Source organism: Limulus polyphemus, unplaced genomic scaffold, assembly GCF_000517525.1.
Source record: "Limulus polyphemus unplaced genomic scaffold, Limulus_polyphemus-2.1.2 Scaffold3420, whole genome shotgun sequence".
In the NCBI taxonomy this organism is placed as follows: domain Eukaryota; kingdom Metazoa; phylum Arthropoda; class Merostomata; order Xiphosura; family Limulidae; genus Limulus; species Limulus polyphemus.
In genome coordinates, this window is record NW_013669030.1 from 21,759 (window position 1) to 38,328 (window position 16,570).

General features: G+C 34.7%; 1 protein-coding gene across 1 annotated transcript in view; it reads left to right on the forward strand.

Annotated features, from left to right (window-relative positions):
* LOC106469313 (multidrug resistance-associated protein 1-like) overlaps nt 1–16,570 on the forward strand; it is a 115,056-nt gene that overhangs the window by 16,473 nt on the left and 82,013 nt on the right. The window contains exons 5-6 of the mRNA XM_022397800.1: nt 8,104–8,269; nt 8,616–8,815. Of these exons, the coding sequence (XP_022253508.1) occupies nt 8,104–8,269; nt 8,616–8,815 (366 nt within the window). The remainder of the gene's footprint in view (nt 1–8,103; nt 8,270–8,615; nt 8,816–16,570) is intronic.

Genomic DNA, 16,570 nt, shown 5'->3' on the forward strand with positions numbered 1-16,570 from the left:
TTTTGCTCGTCACATTCATGGCTCATGATTGAAATTTCACCATTATATGGACAACTGGCTTCTTTTGGCTCCATTCCAACAAGCCTCCTACTACCATACTCTTCTCCTCCCTCCTTCAAGAGTCCATGCATCTGGGTTGGTTGGTCAAACTAGAGAAGTCACATCTCACACCTACTTAATATATTATTCATTTGGGTGTATTTTTCAATTCATATCTCAGAAGGGCCCAGCTTTTTCCTCTTCAGGGACATCAAGCAATTATTTTCTCTCCTTCTCTCATTGCATGAGAGGTTCTCTCTCTTTTGCGGACTTGGGCTTCTATAGAATCCTTTAGCCCTTTGTGTCATGCTTATATACGTCATCTTTAGTGGACTCTGCATGATCAGTGTAACATCAGTCAGGATCCCTTGTCCTCCACCATTCACCTTTCACCTTCCTTGCTCATTGACTTCTCCTGGTGGTTTAATAAAGCCAATACCATAAAGAGTGTTCCTCTTCTTCATTCTCATCCAGTTCTCCATCTGTTTACAGATGTGTCCTTGATGGGGTAGGGCATATCTCGACTCTCAAGAGATTTTGGGTTGGTGGCCCAATGACAAATTGTCCCTTCATTATCAATCTCTTAGAACTTTTGTCAGTACATTGAAGATTATCACAATTTCCTATAATGGTTCGTTGACATCTAGTGCTGATCCATACAGACAACTCTACAGTTGTCTCTTGTATCAATTGCCAGGGGGGCACCCAGTCTCACTCTCTCTGATTCCACACTCTTGACCTCCTTTTCTTTACCATGGGCTCATTCTTTACCAGTACATCTCATTGCTTGTCATATTCCAGGTGCTCTGAATCTTGTCACAGATTGTCTTTCAAGTCCCAACCAGATACTACCTATGGAGTAGTCCCTCGATTCTCTGCTGTTCAAGTGGCTGTGCTCTTGTCTGGACACTCCTCTTCTAGATTCTTTTGCCACTCATCTCAACATCAAACTTCCCCTTTTCTGGTCCTCTATCCTCATCCCTTAGCTCTAGCTGTGGATGCATTCAATTAGGAGTGATCCAACATTTTTCTTTATATCTACCCTCCTATTCGTCTTCTTCCTTCTGTGCTTTCTTATTCAGGACACTCCATGTCATGTCTTCCTGATAGCTTCATACTGACTGGCTCAACTGTGGTTTTCTCTATTGAACCTTCTCCAGTCTTCTCTACCTCTGTAATACTCCCTCAACCTCACTCCTCCTCCTTCCATTTGACAGTGTTGTTACTCCATCTTCACATGTGGGCTCTGTGAGCCTTTAGCCTCTTGTTCCTTGTACCATCTTTCACTTAAAACCTATTTCTTACTTGTTTTTGTCTTTGGCCATAGGAGATCAGATGTGTATGCCATTGATACTTCCTGTATTCTTTTCCATCATTCTTATATTCTTCTTTATCCTGGCCATGTGTTTCTCCCAATTTATCTGCAGCTCATGAAGGGTACAGCACATTCATTCCTACTTCCCTTCCACCCATTTCTCACTTTTATTCTCATTCTAATCTTGATTGTCTTCTCTGTCCTGTCTGTTTTTTTATGTTATTTAGCCCACATTGCTCCTATTCACTGTTCACACTCCTGTCTATTTAATATTTATTCCTTGGAATTTTTCATCTATCCAAGATATACCTCCAATTACTCTCACAGAATGGCTCCTCCATTTAGTCTATTCTTCTTTGGATGTAGATTCAGGTCATCTTTCACCAACTTCTACACCTTACTTTCTGTGTGGTTTCTCACTTTCATCATCTATTGGAAAAGATCGTGCAGGCTGGAATGATGTGGACTACCTCACATGCTTTTGTTGCACATTATCTTCAACATCTCGCCATCTCTTCTTCTTTGGTATATAGACTTCCTCCTGCCACCATTCTACATAATACACCTTACTAGCTCTGACTTGATAAGTTATTTTTCTTTTCACTCTTCCCTTTACAGTGCCCCTTTCCTATGTCTCAGGATCCCACTAATTGGTATGTGGTGCCTGCCAAGGTATACTTGTATATAAATCAGCACCATGTGAGCCTTGGGTATGTAGTGCTCACTGATGATATGAGGTGTTCCACAAGACTACTAGAACTTTCCTCACCGTATCTTATTTGCTAAACAAGGCTTGATCCAAACCATACCTACTCATTGACAATCACGAGTAAAGCAGTGTTGAGATAGCTGCCAATCCCTCTGACTCTAATGGAATAAAATGAGACTGGCCTGCTTTTAAAAATATGGTTTCATGGTCATACATTGCCCTGTCTTAAAGTGTTGCTTTCCTCCAGGCTCCCCAACATGCTTTCACCCTTTTCCTTCTAATGGAGTACAGGAAAGTTGGACATATGAGACTGTTCAGTTTAAGAGTTATTATGTAGTGATTTAATATTTAATGATTATTTAGTCTTTATAACAAGTGTTAAAAGTTAATTATTTTAAAAGCAGTAGTTGTGACAAGTTTTGTTACGGAAATCTCTAAGTTGTACATTGTGTATGCAGTTTGTTTTACTAGGCTTTTGTAATATTGTTGATGTCATCCTACTCAAAGTTTCTAAGTTTATCTCATTATTTTTAATATTATTGTTACTAGAGGGCTAGATTTTTTCTTTCAGTGTTGTAAATATGTGCAAATACAAAATGCAAGTAAGAAAGTAAATTAGTGAAAGTAAAAGTGAAGTTAGACTGTGTGATTGTCAGTTTTGCCCTTGTGGACAATTTCTAAAGTGAGTTTCACAGTTTGTATCGTAGCAGTAGAGATAAAGAAGAATAAGTTGTCTTATCAAAGGGAAATCTAAAGTAATTGAACCTGCCTGTGTGGACTTTCATTAAAAGAAAACAATTATTTAACGCTCAGGATACAACTGTGGTAACCACCTTTTATAGTTGTGATTTTGAAGTGAATTTCACAGCATGTAATAACAGGGATAGAAGAGAATAATTTGTCTTGTTAACTCTTTCAGCCTGGGCTCAGTTCCTAGGACTGACCTCATAACCATTTTGTGCTTGTTATAGTTTTCATGCTATAACTTTTAAGTTACTAAGCGAATGTTAACGAAATTTGGCAGATTATCAGTAAACATTACAATGCTTTCATATGCAAAATATCTCATTTTTTTATTAAATCGTAAGGTTTGTAAAGCAATGTTTCTTTCATGCCTTTTTTTCACATCTTACCTATCTATCATGCAAAGTAATTTTCATTTTAAATTAAAAATACTTTTATGCATTAGAAAATTTTGAAATTTCATATACAAAATATTTATAATGTTTGGATAGTTATCAAACGTTTCTTAAGAAAAAACTTTATACTTTATCTGTTATTTTCAGTAATTAATCTCTGTACGGGTTCGGAAGATTCGACCGGTCTTGCAACCACCATAAAAAAATTAGAAAATAAACATAAGTTATGCCTCTTTCATTCTACAATGAAAACAAATCATAACACGAAACACAAATGTTTAGATGAAATAGCTTAAATCTAATAACATTATACATTTATATATATTTATTATATTGACCTTTCACCCATGCCTAGCTTACAATACAGAAGTTAAAATGACGCAGCTTACGTGCACTCATGTTACCGTATCAAATAACACAAAACTGACCTTTTGTCTGTACAAAGTAACTTGTCTTAGATGTGTTTTAGTCAACTAGTATTTTTTAAATACAGTCACATTTCAATTATTATACATTATATATGTATATAGATTATTGCTATTTTGAAATAAGTTCTGAAACATTTTTCCTAAAACATAGAACAGTAATAAATAAGTAAAGCAAACAATTATCTCTTCTAGTTATGACCTTTGTACTCGGTTGCTGCTTGATGTAGCTTGCTAAATCTTTAACAATTTTGCACTGGAGGATATGAAACAAAATATTTTTTTTAGGTTTTATATATACATTTGAATAACTAAAAAAAATCACAAATGACTACATCAATACCCTAGAATTCCACTATAATTTATCAAGCTTAGTAACTAAGATGTATTTTAGTCTAAAAAGTTATGAAATTGCATGATAGATAGGCAACATGTGAAAAGAAAAAAAAAGACATGAGAAAAACATTGCTTTACAAACCTTAAGACTTAATAAATAAATTAGATATTTTGTGTATGAAAGCATTGTAATGTTTACTAATAATCTGCTAAATTTTTTTAACAATCGCTTACTAATTTAAAAGTTATAGCATGAAAACTAACAAACACAAAATGGTTATGAGGTCTGTCCCAGGGACCAAGCCCATGCTGAAAGAGTTAATGTGGTACTCCATTCCCTTACTTTACCTCTATTTGAGCCCCTTACCTCATGCTCTTTGTTTCACCTTCTCCTCTTGACCTGCGGACAGCATCGATTGGATCTGTTCAGTATCAACATCATTTGCCTACTGTATACCACCAAACTTATCTTCTCCTTTATCTGGATCGTTCTTTCCTTCCCAAGACCTTTGCAGCTCGAGAGGGTAACTCCTCCTTTTCACCCATTTTGCTTCTCTCTATTTCTCATCTATACCCTTGTTCTGATCCGGATAGACTTCTATGCCCAGTACATGCCCTTCATTGTTATATTGCCCACATGGCTTCCTTCAGGGGTTCCCATTTCCATCTCGTTATCCCATGGTAACCCTCTTCTTCTCAAAATTGTTTTTCCTCTACCCCTTAATAATTATGTTTGTCGTTTAATCCAGTTGGCTTATTCCTCCTTGTCCCCTTTCCAAATTGCTTTGTTCCATGTTACCTCCCATGAAATCTGACACCTCACCTTTTCCCTTGCTTCTGGTCTCCTTCGGCCTTTGGAGGAGATTCTGCAGTTGGGCATTTTGTCCATCCCTCAGTTGTTCATCTCCCATTACTTACATTATGTCGCAGTTTCTGCCTACCTGTGGCTATACTTCAGATTTCAGTGCAGCTATGACACTAGGTAAGTCTTTATTAATGCTTTCTTTTCTTTTAGGGGCTCTTACCTCAAATTTCATCTCTTGGGTCCTGCTCAGTGGCGAGTGGTGCCTGACCAGGTATTCTTTACATACCCAATAAATCTGCATTGTATGATATGTTGATTCACATGCTCTTTTCATGGCTCCACACACTCACCTTTGAGATGGGGTGTTTCACAAAATCACTGGATGGTCAATAACCTCTTGATATTTGCTTCATAAATAGACCTGTCCCAAACTGTAAAGCATGGGTAAAGCAGAAGCCCATCCCTGCCATGCCTCAATTGAATAAATAAGTATGGTCTCCTTTTCAAAATAGGGTTTTGTGATCACCCATTTCACTGTTTCAGGTGTAGCCATTCCTCCAGACTCTCCAATGTACTCCCCCTCTTCTTCCGAACCACTAAGGTGGTTGACCCAGGAGGCATCCTGCTGGATGGGCTCCACATAGATGGCTATAACCATTCAGTTCAGAGTAGGGCTCAATGCTAATCCTGTGTCATGCCCTGGAGTCGGTGTTTTTTTCACATTCACGATTTTGGGGTTGAAGTGAAGCCGGTAAGATCCTCCTTCTACCCTTGCATGGATGTCGGTACCCAGCAAGAAGGTTTTGGATGTAGTTGACTTACTGAGTTATGGTACACCACGTCCTACCCATTCTACACCATGGGACGCATCCTCCATTACCCACTTTCCTTCTGTGGGATTGAGTTTCTATATTTGTCCAGATGGGATCACTTTCCTGACTTATCCTCTCTCACTCGGATGTGCTCCCTTCCTTTACCGCCATGTTTGTTGCTAACTATTCATAGCGGGGGAGATACCTGGTTCAGAAGTGGTTTGGTTCCCCTCCTCTGATCTTCGGATCTGAATCTCTCAATTCCAGAGGTATCCTTCAAATGCTTTCAGGGGGTATTTCTGTCATTCCCTCACACTGGTCCCTCCTCCTTATCAGTGTGGGATTCTAGCTAATCTTGTGAGGGGAGAGAAGTACTGTATTGGAAGTTATAATTTTCCTATACTGAAAATGTATTTCCAATAGGTACTTCCCTCCACTCACACTTCCCATCCTCAGTAGTGGTGCATAGAGGGAGTCACATGCATCATTTGATAGTAGTGCTCTCCTATTGATGTAGAGATGACACATGATGATTTGCATGAGTGACATGTTGTTATCTTTGATTCCAGTAAGGGTGTGTGGAAGGCTTGTGGCATGAGTTATAAAAAAGTTTGCATATAGAGGGCAGAACAAAATGGGAAAAGCTCATCTTGTGATTGGAGGGAAGTACCTATCAGAAATACATTTTCAGTATAGGAAAATTATAACTTTTAAAACAAGTAGATTGTGTGCTGTCCATTTATTGTTGAAATTTATCACCAACAAGTCAAAGACACTTACTGTAAAGAATCAAGGCCCTATAAAAACCTAACAATGGGTCGTTGCCACTCATTAGTTCCTAACCACTGTGGCAGTGGGCTCAGGAGGCTTCCTCCTGAGTGTGAGCAATTTTGCTGAGTAAAGAGTAGGGCGGTTGTGTTCTGTTGGTGTAGATGGTACATACCCTCTTCCTACTATTGAATGGATGAAAAATTCCAGAGGCCACCTGTTTTTGGACAGGAGTTGACCCAACAAGTACAATTAACCCCTCCAGCTGGCTTTTCTCTATCCTACTGCTGCATGAATGTCAGTTTCTGGGTGGTCTAGTGTTGGGTAGGTGCAGGACCTACTGCAGACTGGAGGACAAATATCTACCTGGTTTTGGACAGGAGTGAACCCACCATGTATGTCCCCCCCCCCCATCTTCCTGTTCCCTGAAGGTCAACTTCCCAGGTGGTCTGGTGTTGGATTTGTGCAAGGACAGCACACATGAGCACTCTCTAGATCAGCACATCACAGGTTACTTTCTCTTCTGCTTCCTGAGATTAAGGTGAAGATGGTTTGGAACCTCCATCTACTGCAGACCAGATGAAAAATACCTGATGTTGCCTGGTTTTGGATTGAAGTTGACCCAACTGATGCAACTAAACCACACTACACCATTTGGCACATCCATTTTCCATACCCAAGTTCTGTGCTGTGCATGATTTTGACCTAATTTAGAAACTTGTATCTTTATTATAGGTGAAGAGTATATCCTAGTACAGAAGGGACATGGTCTCCCACGGTTGTGCCCATATACTTTTCCATGGTCTAGGGGTATCACACTCCATGGTTTCCCTTCAGGCACTTTTTGAAGGGGGCTCATTTAAGTAACTTTTGCATCGTTCTTTACACCATTTCAATGTGGAATTCTAGCTAATATGTGAGAGGAAGTAAGGTCTTGTATAGGAAGTTATCATTTTCCAACACTGAAAATATATTTCTAATAGATACTTACCTTTCTCTCACACTTCCTACCTGTCCTCCCCACTTCTGGTGTGCCTTTTCTTGCTTAATCCTGAAGTGATGATTAAACAATCAGTATAGAGTGAGTTACCTGCACTATGAGGATGTGTAGCATGCTCATTTACATGCTACAGTGCAGCAATAGCACATGGGAACATGAATTTAGGTGAGAGCCTCAAGGCTAGTGGCAAGCAAAAAGTTACACATACAGAGAACAGCACAAAATTGGAAAAAGCTAATAAGTATCTATCAGAAATACATTTACATTTTAATACATAATGAGTATAAAAACAAGATTTATGGAGAACCCACATTCTGTAACATATCATAATTTTAGATAGCTCACTTAACCAGGAAAATATTGTGTAAGTATTTTGTAAAATTTTGAGGTATATAAATAAAAAAAATATTCTAAATGTATATGCTTTATAAATCAGTAGTAGAATAATAAATTTCAGTTTTAAGTTGTTTTATATAAGTACCATGAAATAGTGTTGTGAAGATTCCTAAAATTCGGTATTGAATATTACGTGGCCATTCATTTTATGGGTTTACTTTACACTAACTGTCATCTGAAGGAACACACTGTTTATGCTTTTTGAGATGTTGAATTATTTCAGTACTTGTGTATTGAAAATAATATATATATATATATATATATATACTTAGATTTATTTTAATGGTAATTCAAAACTTCAAAATGTGTGTCAAATTAGTTATTTATTTCTTTTCTGAAATATGTTTTTATTATTACAGATTTGGTAAAGATGTAGATGTTGTGGATACCTTGATTCCCATAGCTTTTAAAGGATTCTTGGATTATTTTTTTGCTCTGATAGGAGCATTTGTGGTCATATCACTGAGTAATCCTATCTTTATTGTTGCTGTTATTCCTTTTTCTGGCCTCTACTACCTATTACAGGTATTTTGCAATTCAATACTAAAACAATTCAAAAAGTGAAAGAAATTTAAAATCATAGTTTGCATGATCATTTTCCAAACTTTTTTTGTAATTCACAAGTACAGATTAAAAACATTTAAATATGATACTTTTTGAGTTCTTTACATTTTACACAAAACTATCATAAGGAAATATATGCAACAAAGAAGGTTTATTTTCCTGTCTAAAGATATGATATTTTAAACAATATCTACAGAGATTTTGTTAGCTTAAGGATTATATATTATTCTTACAAAATAATTATTAATAAAAAAAAGTAGCATGTAAAAGAAAAATTGTTTGATGCTCTTATGTATTTATGTTTCAGAGAGTTTATTTGGCAGTTTCTCGTCAGTTAAAGCGCTTAGAATCTGTAACCAGATCACCCATATACAACAACTTCTCTGAGACTATAAGTGGAGCTAGTAGTATTAGGGCATATAAAGCACAGGATTTCTTTATCAGGATCAATGAAGACAGAGTAGACATCAATAACAATTGTTACTTTCAAGGAATGGTGACTAACAGGTAATTTTGTGAAATTGAAATAATTTTGTGACCACTGGTGTGTAAACATATTTTGTAAAAAGAGAAACAGCCAGTAGCCAGTAAATATTTTTGTTGTTGACAGCATTTTGCCTTATAGCTTTCTCAAGAGGTGACCCTATTAAATACAAAAGTAATCTTAGCAAGCCTAACTGTTTACATTACATCAAAGCAAAATTAACAATGTGTTTTTAAGCATTGACATACATGCAGAAATATTAATATGCAGTTTCTACAGTAGTAAAAAACCCAATAAACATAACAAAGAGAACATATATAGCTATATGTGCTTGCACACACACGACAAATCAAATATTGATGAATATAGAAATACATACATAAAATATGTAAATATACAATGAAGCATCCATATATAAAGGTGCACTAATATATATATATATACATACACACACACACACACACCAAAACCCACAATTACCAGTTTGCATAGTAGTCATCTAAACTTACCAACAAAGGAAAATAAGTAGTTAAAAGTAGCCATCCTTTATCTTTATTTTGAAAGTTACCTAGATCTGATAAGGAGGGACGCTTTAATTTTATTGTTTGTAAAGACAACCAGGTTATTTACTGTAAATTAATAGTGAAATGGTGGTCAGACATAGGTAAGTCTTGTTCATAAATAATATGCAATTCTACAGCACTCGCCAGTAGCTCGAAAATGTTTTATAGAATAGTCTCTACTAGGTCTCTCTGTTATCCCAAAAAATCTTTCTTTGAAAACATTGCACTAAATACAGCAAGTAAGATCTCACTTCATGTATTTCTTTTGAAGACCCGGTTTACATGAAATACAGTTAATTTTCTATACTGTTATTAGGGGGTTTAAAATGCTGACTGCACTAAATGAAACTTAAAGTACCATCCTGGTTTTTCTATTATCCATATAGGCAAACCACATTCCCTTACAGCATTCTTAGAAATATTAGTAACCTAGGGCTAATAAACAGTATTTGAAAGTCTTTTTATGTTCTTGAATAAATGCTGGCCTTCTACAAAATGTCAATTAACAAGATTTTTCTGCACTTCACTTGTAGCATCTGTATGAGTTGACTATTGCAAGAAGACACTGTGAAGAGATTTTAAGATAGAATGGCTACCTTAAAGGATAACTGAAGGTACTTTTCACTTTTCTAGGGTTTTTTTTTAATTTTCAAATTCCATTTATTAGCCCTAGAGTTGGAAGTATCTTTAGGAATACTGTGAGGGGATCTGGTATGTCTACACAGTAAATAGAAAAGGCAGGATGCCTCTTAAGTTGCATTTAGTTCATTCAGTCAGCATTTAAGCCACCCACCCCCCAATGACTAACAGAAAATTAATTATATTACATGTAAACTGGGTCAACAAAAGAAATACGGAATGAGATCTCAAGACATACGGTAGTGTGTTGTGCAGCCAAAATAACCTGCAGGACATACTGTGTGTTACCAACAGGAGCAATAGTTTAGCAGTTTTCCACTTTCTGTAGCTCAGATTGTGGTAATCCAAACTGTTTGAAGTGGATATGCTCTACTGGAACCTTACTTTACATATCAAATTTCAAGGCAATCCATTAAGAAATATACAAGATATAATATTTCCAATTTTGATTTAATTTCTTCCTCTTTTTTTCTCTTTGCACCAAAAGTACAAAAATTTTATTTGATAGAAAAACATACTTAATTTTCAGCCCCCCAGTGATACAGCGGTATGTCTGCGGACTTACAATGCTAGAATTTGAGTTTCAGTACCTGTGGTGGTCCATTGTGCAGCTTTGTGCTAGATTACAAACAAACAAACTTAACTTTCATGAATGTTTTTCAAACTTGGTACACTGATAAATCTTTATAACCTACAATTAGATGTCAAATTTGGTTTGAATATACATGTGCAAAGTTATTAAAAAACTGCTCAATTTTGACCAAAATTTTTGAGCTCACCTATGGGAAAAAGTCACTTGATCTATCAGTCTGAAATTTTTAATACAGCTTCACCTACGAGCAGATACATAAGTATTGGTTAGGCCAAGCAAACTAGATTAGCAGTTTCTATCTCAAGTTTTCAAAGAATCATACAGGTGAATGGTTATTATTCATTTCCAGCCTTTAAGCACAAATTAAAGAGTGTTAAGCATCATGTGATATTAGCTTAAGCAATTACCATAGATAATGATGCTTGATACGGTTGTACCGAGTGCATGCAGGTGATGACAAGAAATTATTAATCTAGTTTCCATGATGTTACTATAAAGGAAGTTATTAACACTATTTTAGAGAGGAAAACTACAACCATATATTTTAAAGAATCTGATTTGTTCTTTAAATATAAGTCTGTTACAAATATTTGGGTTGAGATCCTAAAGCTAATGTGGATTACTATCAAGTGTCACTTTTTTACTTACTATGGTTTGTTGGTGCGTATTGACAAAAAGTCATATCTAATAAAAATTAACCTTAGATGTGAAAAAAAAGTGCTACCAAAAAAGATTGAGCATGCGACTTAAAGTAATGAAATCAAAATTGGTGACCAAACTGGTAGCTATGCTTTTATAGCATTGATTGGAATTTTACAGCAAATATTCATTCATTAGTCAGTTAGGCCACATATTTTGTTTTACCCACCATCAAGCCCCAAGTTAAATGAAAAATGTGGCCTAACTAACTAATGAAATAATATTTGCTGTAAAATTCTTATCAATGCTATAAATATAGCTACCAGTTTGGCTGCCAATATTGATTCCATTTTATTCACACCTAAGGTGTTTTTGATTTGATTTTATTTATAGTATTTATTGCAATTTATCCAAAGAAATATATATTAGGGAAACAGAAAGATCTGTTAGAGAATAATTTATGGCACCTCATCAAGCTACTATGATGGATGATTGTGATAAGTGTGCTGTAGCAGCATATCTTATTAATGAGCATGGGTTACCTACGTCTCATGACCATTTTGATATTGATATACAGAGTAAATTTTATAGTTGTCTTGACATAAAATGCAAGGAGTCACTGTCAATTAATAGAGATGAAGAATGAACACTTTAAATATCTTATTTCACTTTGATGGTAAATTTAAATGGCTCATATGCAAATTAGTGTTTGTGGGTTTTAGCCTATTATGTATTTGCATTGGTACATATATATATATATGTGTGTGTGTGTGTGTGAAAATATTAGTGCACTTATGTATATGGTTTATTCCTTGTATACATAGTATATGAATATATCATGTGTTTCTATCTTCTTGTAATATTATAATAGTGTATTCTGAATTTATTCTTTGTTATTCTCAGAAGTAGATAATAACTGTCACTATAAATGGGCAATTTAAATCAATTACTTATGAGCAGTGATACTTCAGTTAGTGTTGCATAAACTAATTGATTAATCAAAATTATGATTAAGATGATTAATCAAAATAATGATTAAAATTATTAATCAAAAATTAGTTTCCAATTATTATAACTGATTTTGATTATTCCAATAATTGATTAATAAAAATTCAAATTATATTCATTGGCATAAATATAATCAAATAATCAAAATTAGTTTCCAATTGTTACTGTTTTTGATTATTCTGAAAATAAATTGTCATGAAAATAATCAACTAATCAAAATCAGAATTTCTCATAATTAATATTTTTAGTTATTCCAAATAACCAAGTAACCAAAATATTGCCACCAGACTTGCTCACCCTGTCTTTGTTATAGCAAATCTACTAAGGCTATCGATTTTGAATTGCTGAATAGAAGGGAAAGCAACTGGCTGGCAGTACCTGTCATCAAGTTTTTTTTTCTTTGCTTGTTGGTACCATGGTTTGAAAAACACTGTACTTATCACTTAATTAAATGTTATTGATTAACCAATCTGCAAATACCATTAATTGCTCTGTCCTATTGTTACTGCTCATGGAGCTATGGAACATTGCATAATGCAACCTTATGTAAGGATTTTAACAGCAGTGTTCTTCAACAGTTGTTCAGGTGATATCTAGATGTTATGGCCTCAGCTATGTGTAATGACATGGTAACACATGCCATGTTGGGTAAATACAAGGTTTCTTTTACTCTAAGAAACCTTGGATCAGCCAGTCTGGTTTGGAACATCATTCAAGTCAGTTTAGAACTTGGTCATCAGTAGTCAGTCAATTGTAAGTGGACATACTATGTTTGTGTTTGGTTTATAATAATGATTGTTCATTTTGTGTATTAATTTTTATCCAGTCGTATTATTTCATTTAACACTGATAAAAGATTTAGTATTATTCAATAATTGATATCTAGTCATGTAACTTGTTATTCTGTGAAGTTCAAACTTGTATTCAGTTCACCTGAATATACCACACATGTTTATATATTTTAAGTATGTATGTACTTCTACATTCGTGTATATATATATACATTTATACTTGTATTGTTACACTTATTGTTTTTATTACTATAACAAATTGTATGCCCATACCTAAGACCACATCAGTAAGTTGCTTTGAGTTAACATCATTGAGAGGGCACTACTGAAGAAGGAGGACTTTGAAAAGCTAAGCTGATAAATTTATGAAAGTTATTTAATATTATTATTATTATTTGTAGTAATTTGGGTTAAATAACACCATTATAACTAGATATAATAAGATTGACAAATAAAAGTAAGACAATAAAAGTTTTAAGTTAAAGTCTAGGGGTGTAAATTATTATTACAATGTTAAAATAGGCTTAGTATGTTTAATGGTACTTTACACATAGGTATATTTATACTCACTAGTAAATTGTAAAACAGGATAAATAAATTGTTTTATTAAGTAAATACAATCTAAAAATTAGTTTATTGTTTCTTGGTGTTCTAGAATTAACGTGTTTATTTAAACTTAGATCCATTACTTTAAATTCAGCTTATACTTTATAGATATAAGTAGGATGTAATATAAATCTGGGTAAAGTAAATACGTTAATGTATATGGTTATAATAAATTAAGTTCTATATAATTAAAGATAAACTTTATTACTTTAGTGTGAAGATAAAGTAGTGATAAAAAAATTATATAATTGGTTCTTAAACGTTAGGCTTAACAGTAACAGTGTTAACAATAAGCTACTGGTATTTGGTATTGAGTATTTTCACTTTCAGGCTATAACAGTATAACTGTAAATACAATGGTTAAGACTAGTGTAGGAGTTAAGTGTTCACAGTTTTTTAGTTGTAATGGGTGTGAGGAGTAGGTTTTATTTGGGAACTCAGGACTGGAATGTACTTTTAAGGAAACTAGTAATGAAGATGTACAATGTTTATGAAGATTTTGTAGGTTGGAGGAAAAGTTAAAGGCAATCATGATTAAAGTTGATGCCATAGATAAAGAGAAGTGTAGGTTGTGGGAAATGGCAGCAGGAATTCAGGAGGAGCTTAAGCTTTTACATGCAAGGGATACATCAGCTAACAGTTACTTTAAGGAAGTTAAAAAGAGTACTGTCAGGGCTAAAAGTGGTGAATTTAGTTATAATGAGCCTATTCTGTTGAGCAACAAATTTCAGCCCTTGGCTTCTGCAGATGGACAACTATTGGAGGGAATGAAAACAAAAGGGGCAGAGAAGGATGTGGATGATAAGAGGGTTATAGTTATAGGTGATTCCTTGATAAGGCATGTGGGTAGAATAGTCTATGGGGTAAATAGGGAGAAAAGAATCAGATTATGCTGCTCAGGGGTACAGGTGGAGGATATAACTGACAGAGCAAGAGATATAACAAAGAGGATTAGCAGAGATGCAGTTTTTGTAGTGCATGTAGGGGCTAATGATGTAGGGAAAGGTAGGTCAGAGGAGCTAATTAATAAGTATAAGGAGTTGATAAAGGCAATTTAAGAAAATGTCCATAACTTAATTTTGTGAGGGATACTGCGTAGAATTAACTGTGGGGATGAAGTCATAAGTAGGTCATTAGGGCTAAGTAAATGCTAGAGGTTGGTATGTAAGGATGAGCAGATTGGCTGGTTGTATAACGTGAGTTATATCCTGTTGAAGTTGAGGATATCAAAGATAATAGCAAAGAGATTGAATCCATTTCGGTTTCTATTGGTGGATATAAAGGGAAAAGGCTTTTAGTGGGAATTTGTTACAGACCACCAAATGATACTGATGAAATTAGTGAGAAACTTTACAATGAGATTAAGATTTCAGCTATTAATGAAGTCATAATTATGGGTGATTTTAATTTCAGGCATATAGATTGAGATATTCTAGAATCAAACCACGAGGGAGAAAGGTTTTTGGAAACTGTTCAGGATAGCTTTCTTCACCAGTTAGTCAAGGAACCAACTAGAAACACTGTTTTTTTTAGAGTTATTGTTAACTTCAAATACAGAAATGATTGAGAGGGTGGAAATTGGGGAACATCTGGGTGCAAATGATCATTGCTCTATTAGGTTCAATGTTTTGCTGCATATGGAGATAAGGAATAATGATATTTTGGTTACAAATTTCAAAAAGCAAATTTTGAAGGGATGCGACAAGAGTTATCTATTGTGAATTGGGCAGCTGAGTTATTTGGAGACACTGATCAGATGTGGAAAATTTTTGAAAAGGGTAGCTGCAAGTAAAAAACCAGATCGGCTCACAAAGAGTTTAAGAAATAAAATTAAAGAAAATCATCATAAGTTTAAGAAATTTAAATTGACTAGTGTGACAGGAGACTTAGAAGATTATAGAAGATCAAAAAGTTGGCTGAAAATGTAAAAATTAACTGTAAGAATTTCTTTAAATACATTAAGGGGAAACAAAATGTAAGGATAGGGATAGAACCCTTGAAGGATGATAAAGGAAGGCTAGTATCTGATGATTATGAGATGGCTAGATTATTAAATTTTACTTTTTCTTCAGTTTTTGATAATGAAAATTTATGCAGTATTCAACATTCTGATCAGTTGATAAATGGAAAACGAGACCAAATAAGATGACTGCATTAATTCTGAGCTGGTTAGGAAAAAATTGGGAAGTTTAAAAGATAAGGCTCCTGGGCCAGATAATATTTCCCCAAAGGTTTTGAAGGAGGTAAAAGATTGGATATGTGAGCCACTTGCTACTATTTTTTGTCAGTTCTTGAATAGTGGGCAGGTACCAGAGGATTGGAAGTTAGCTAATGTAACTTCTCTTTTCAAGGGAGGTGATAAAAATTGTCCCAGTAATTATAGACCCATTAGGAAAGTCTGTTAAAAGATGCTTTGCAAAGTTATTTAACAAAGTTTAGAATTTTATTGGATAGTCAACATGGTTTCACTAAGGGAAAATCTTGCCTTACAAATCTTTTGATATTCTTTGAAAATATTACTGCTTGCGTATATGAGGGTAAGGATGTAGATTTGGTGTATCTGGATTCTCAGAAAGCATTTGACAAGGTGCCAATTAAAAGGCTTATAAAAAAAATTAGCTCTATAAGTGTGGGGGATGAGTTAGTAAATTGGATAGAAGAGTGGCTGGATGGAGGAAAGCAGAGGGTTGTTACAAATGGAGTTCAGTCAAACTGAATTAATGTCATAAGTGGGGTACCTCAGGGCTCAGTCTTAGGACCTTTTCTATTTTTGATTTACATCAATGACATAGATGAAGAGATAGACAATAAATTACTTAAATTTGCAGATGATATTAACGTTTTGGGTGTTGCTAGCTGTGAAGAGGATGCTGCTGATTTACAAAAGGACCTAGATCATTTAGTGAGTTGAGCAAATAAATGGCAGATGGTTTTTAATTA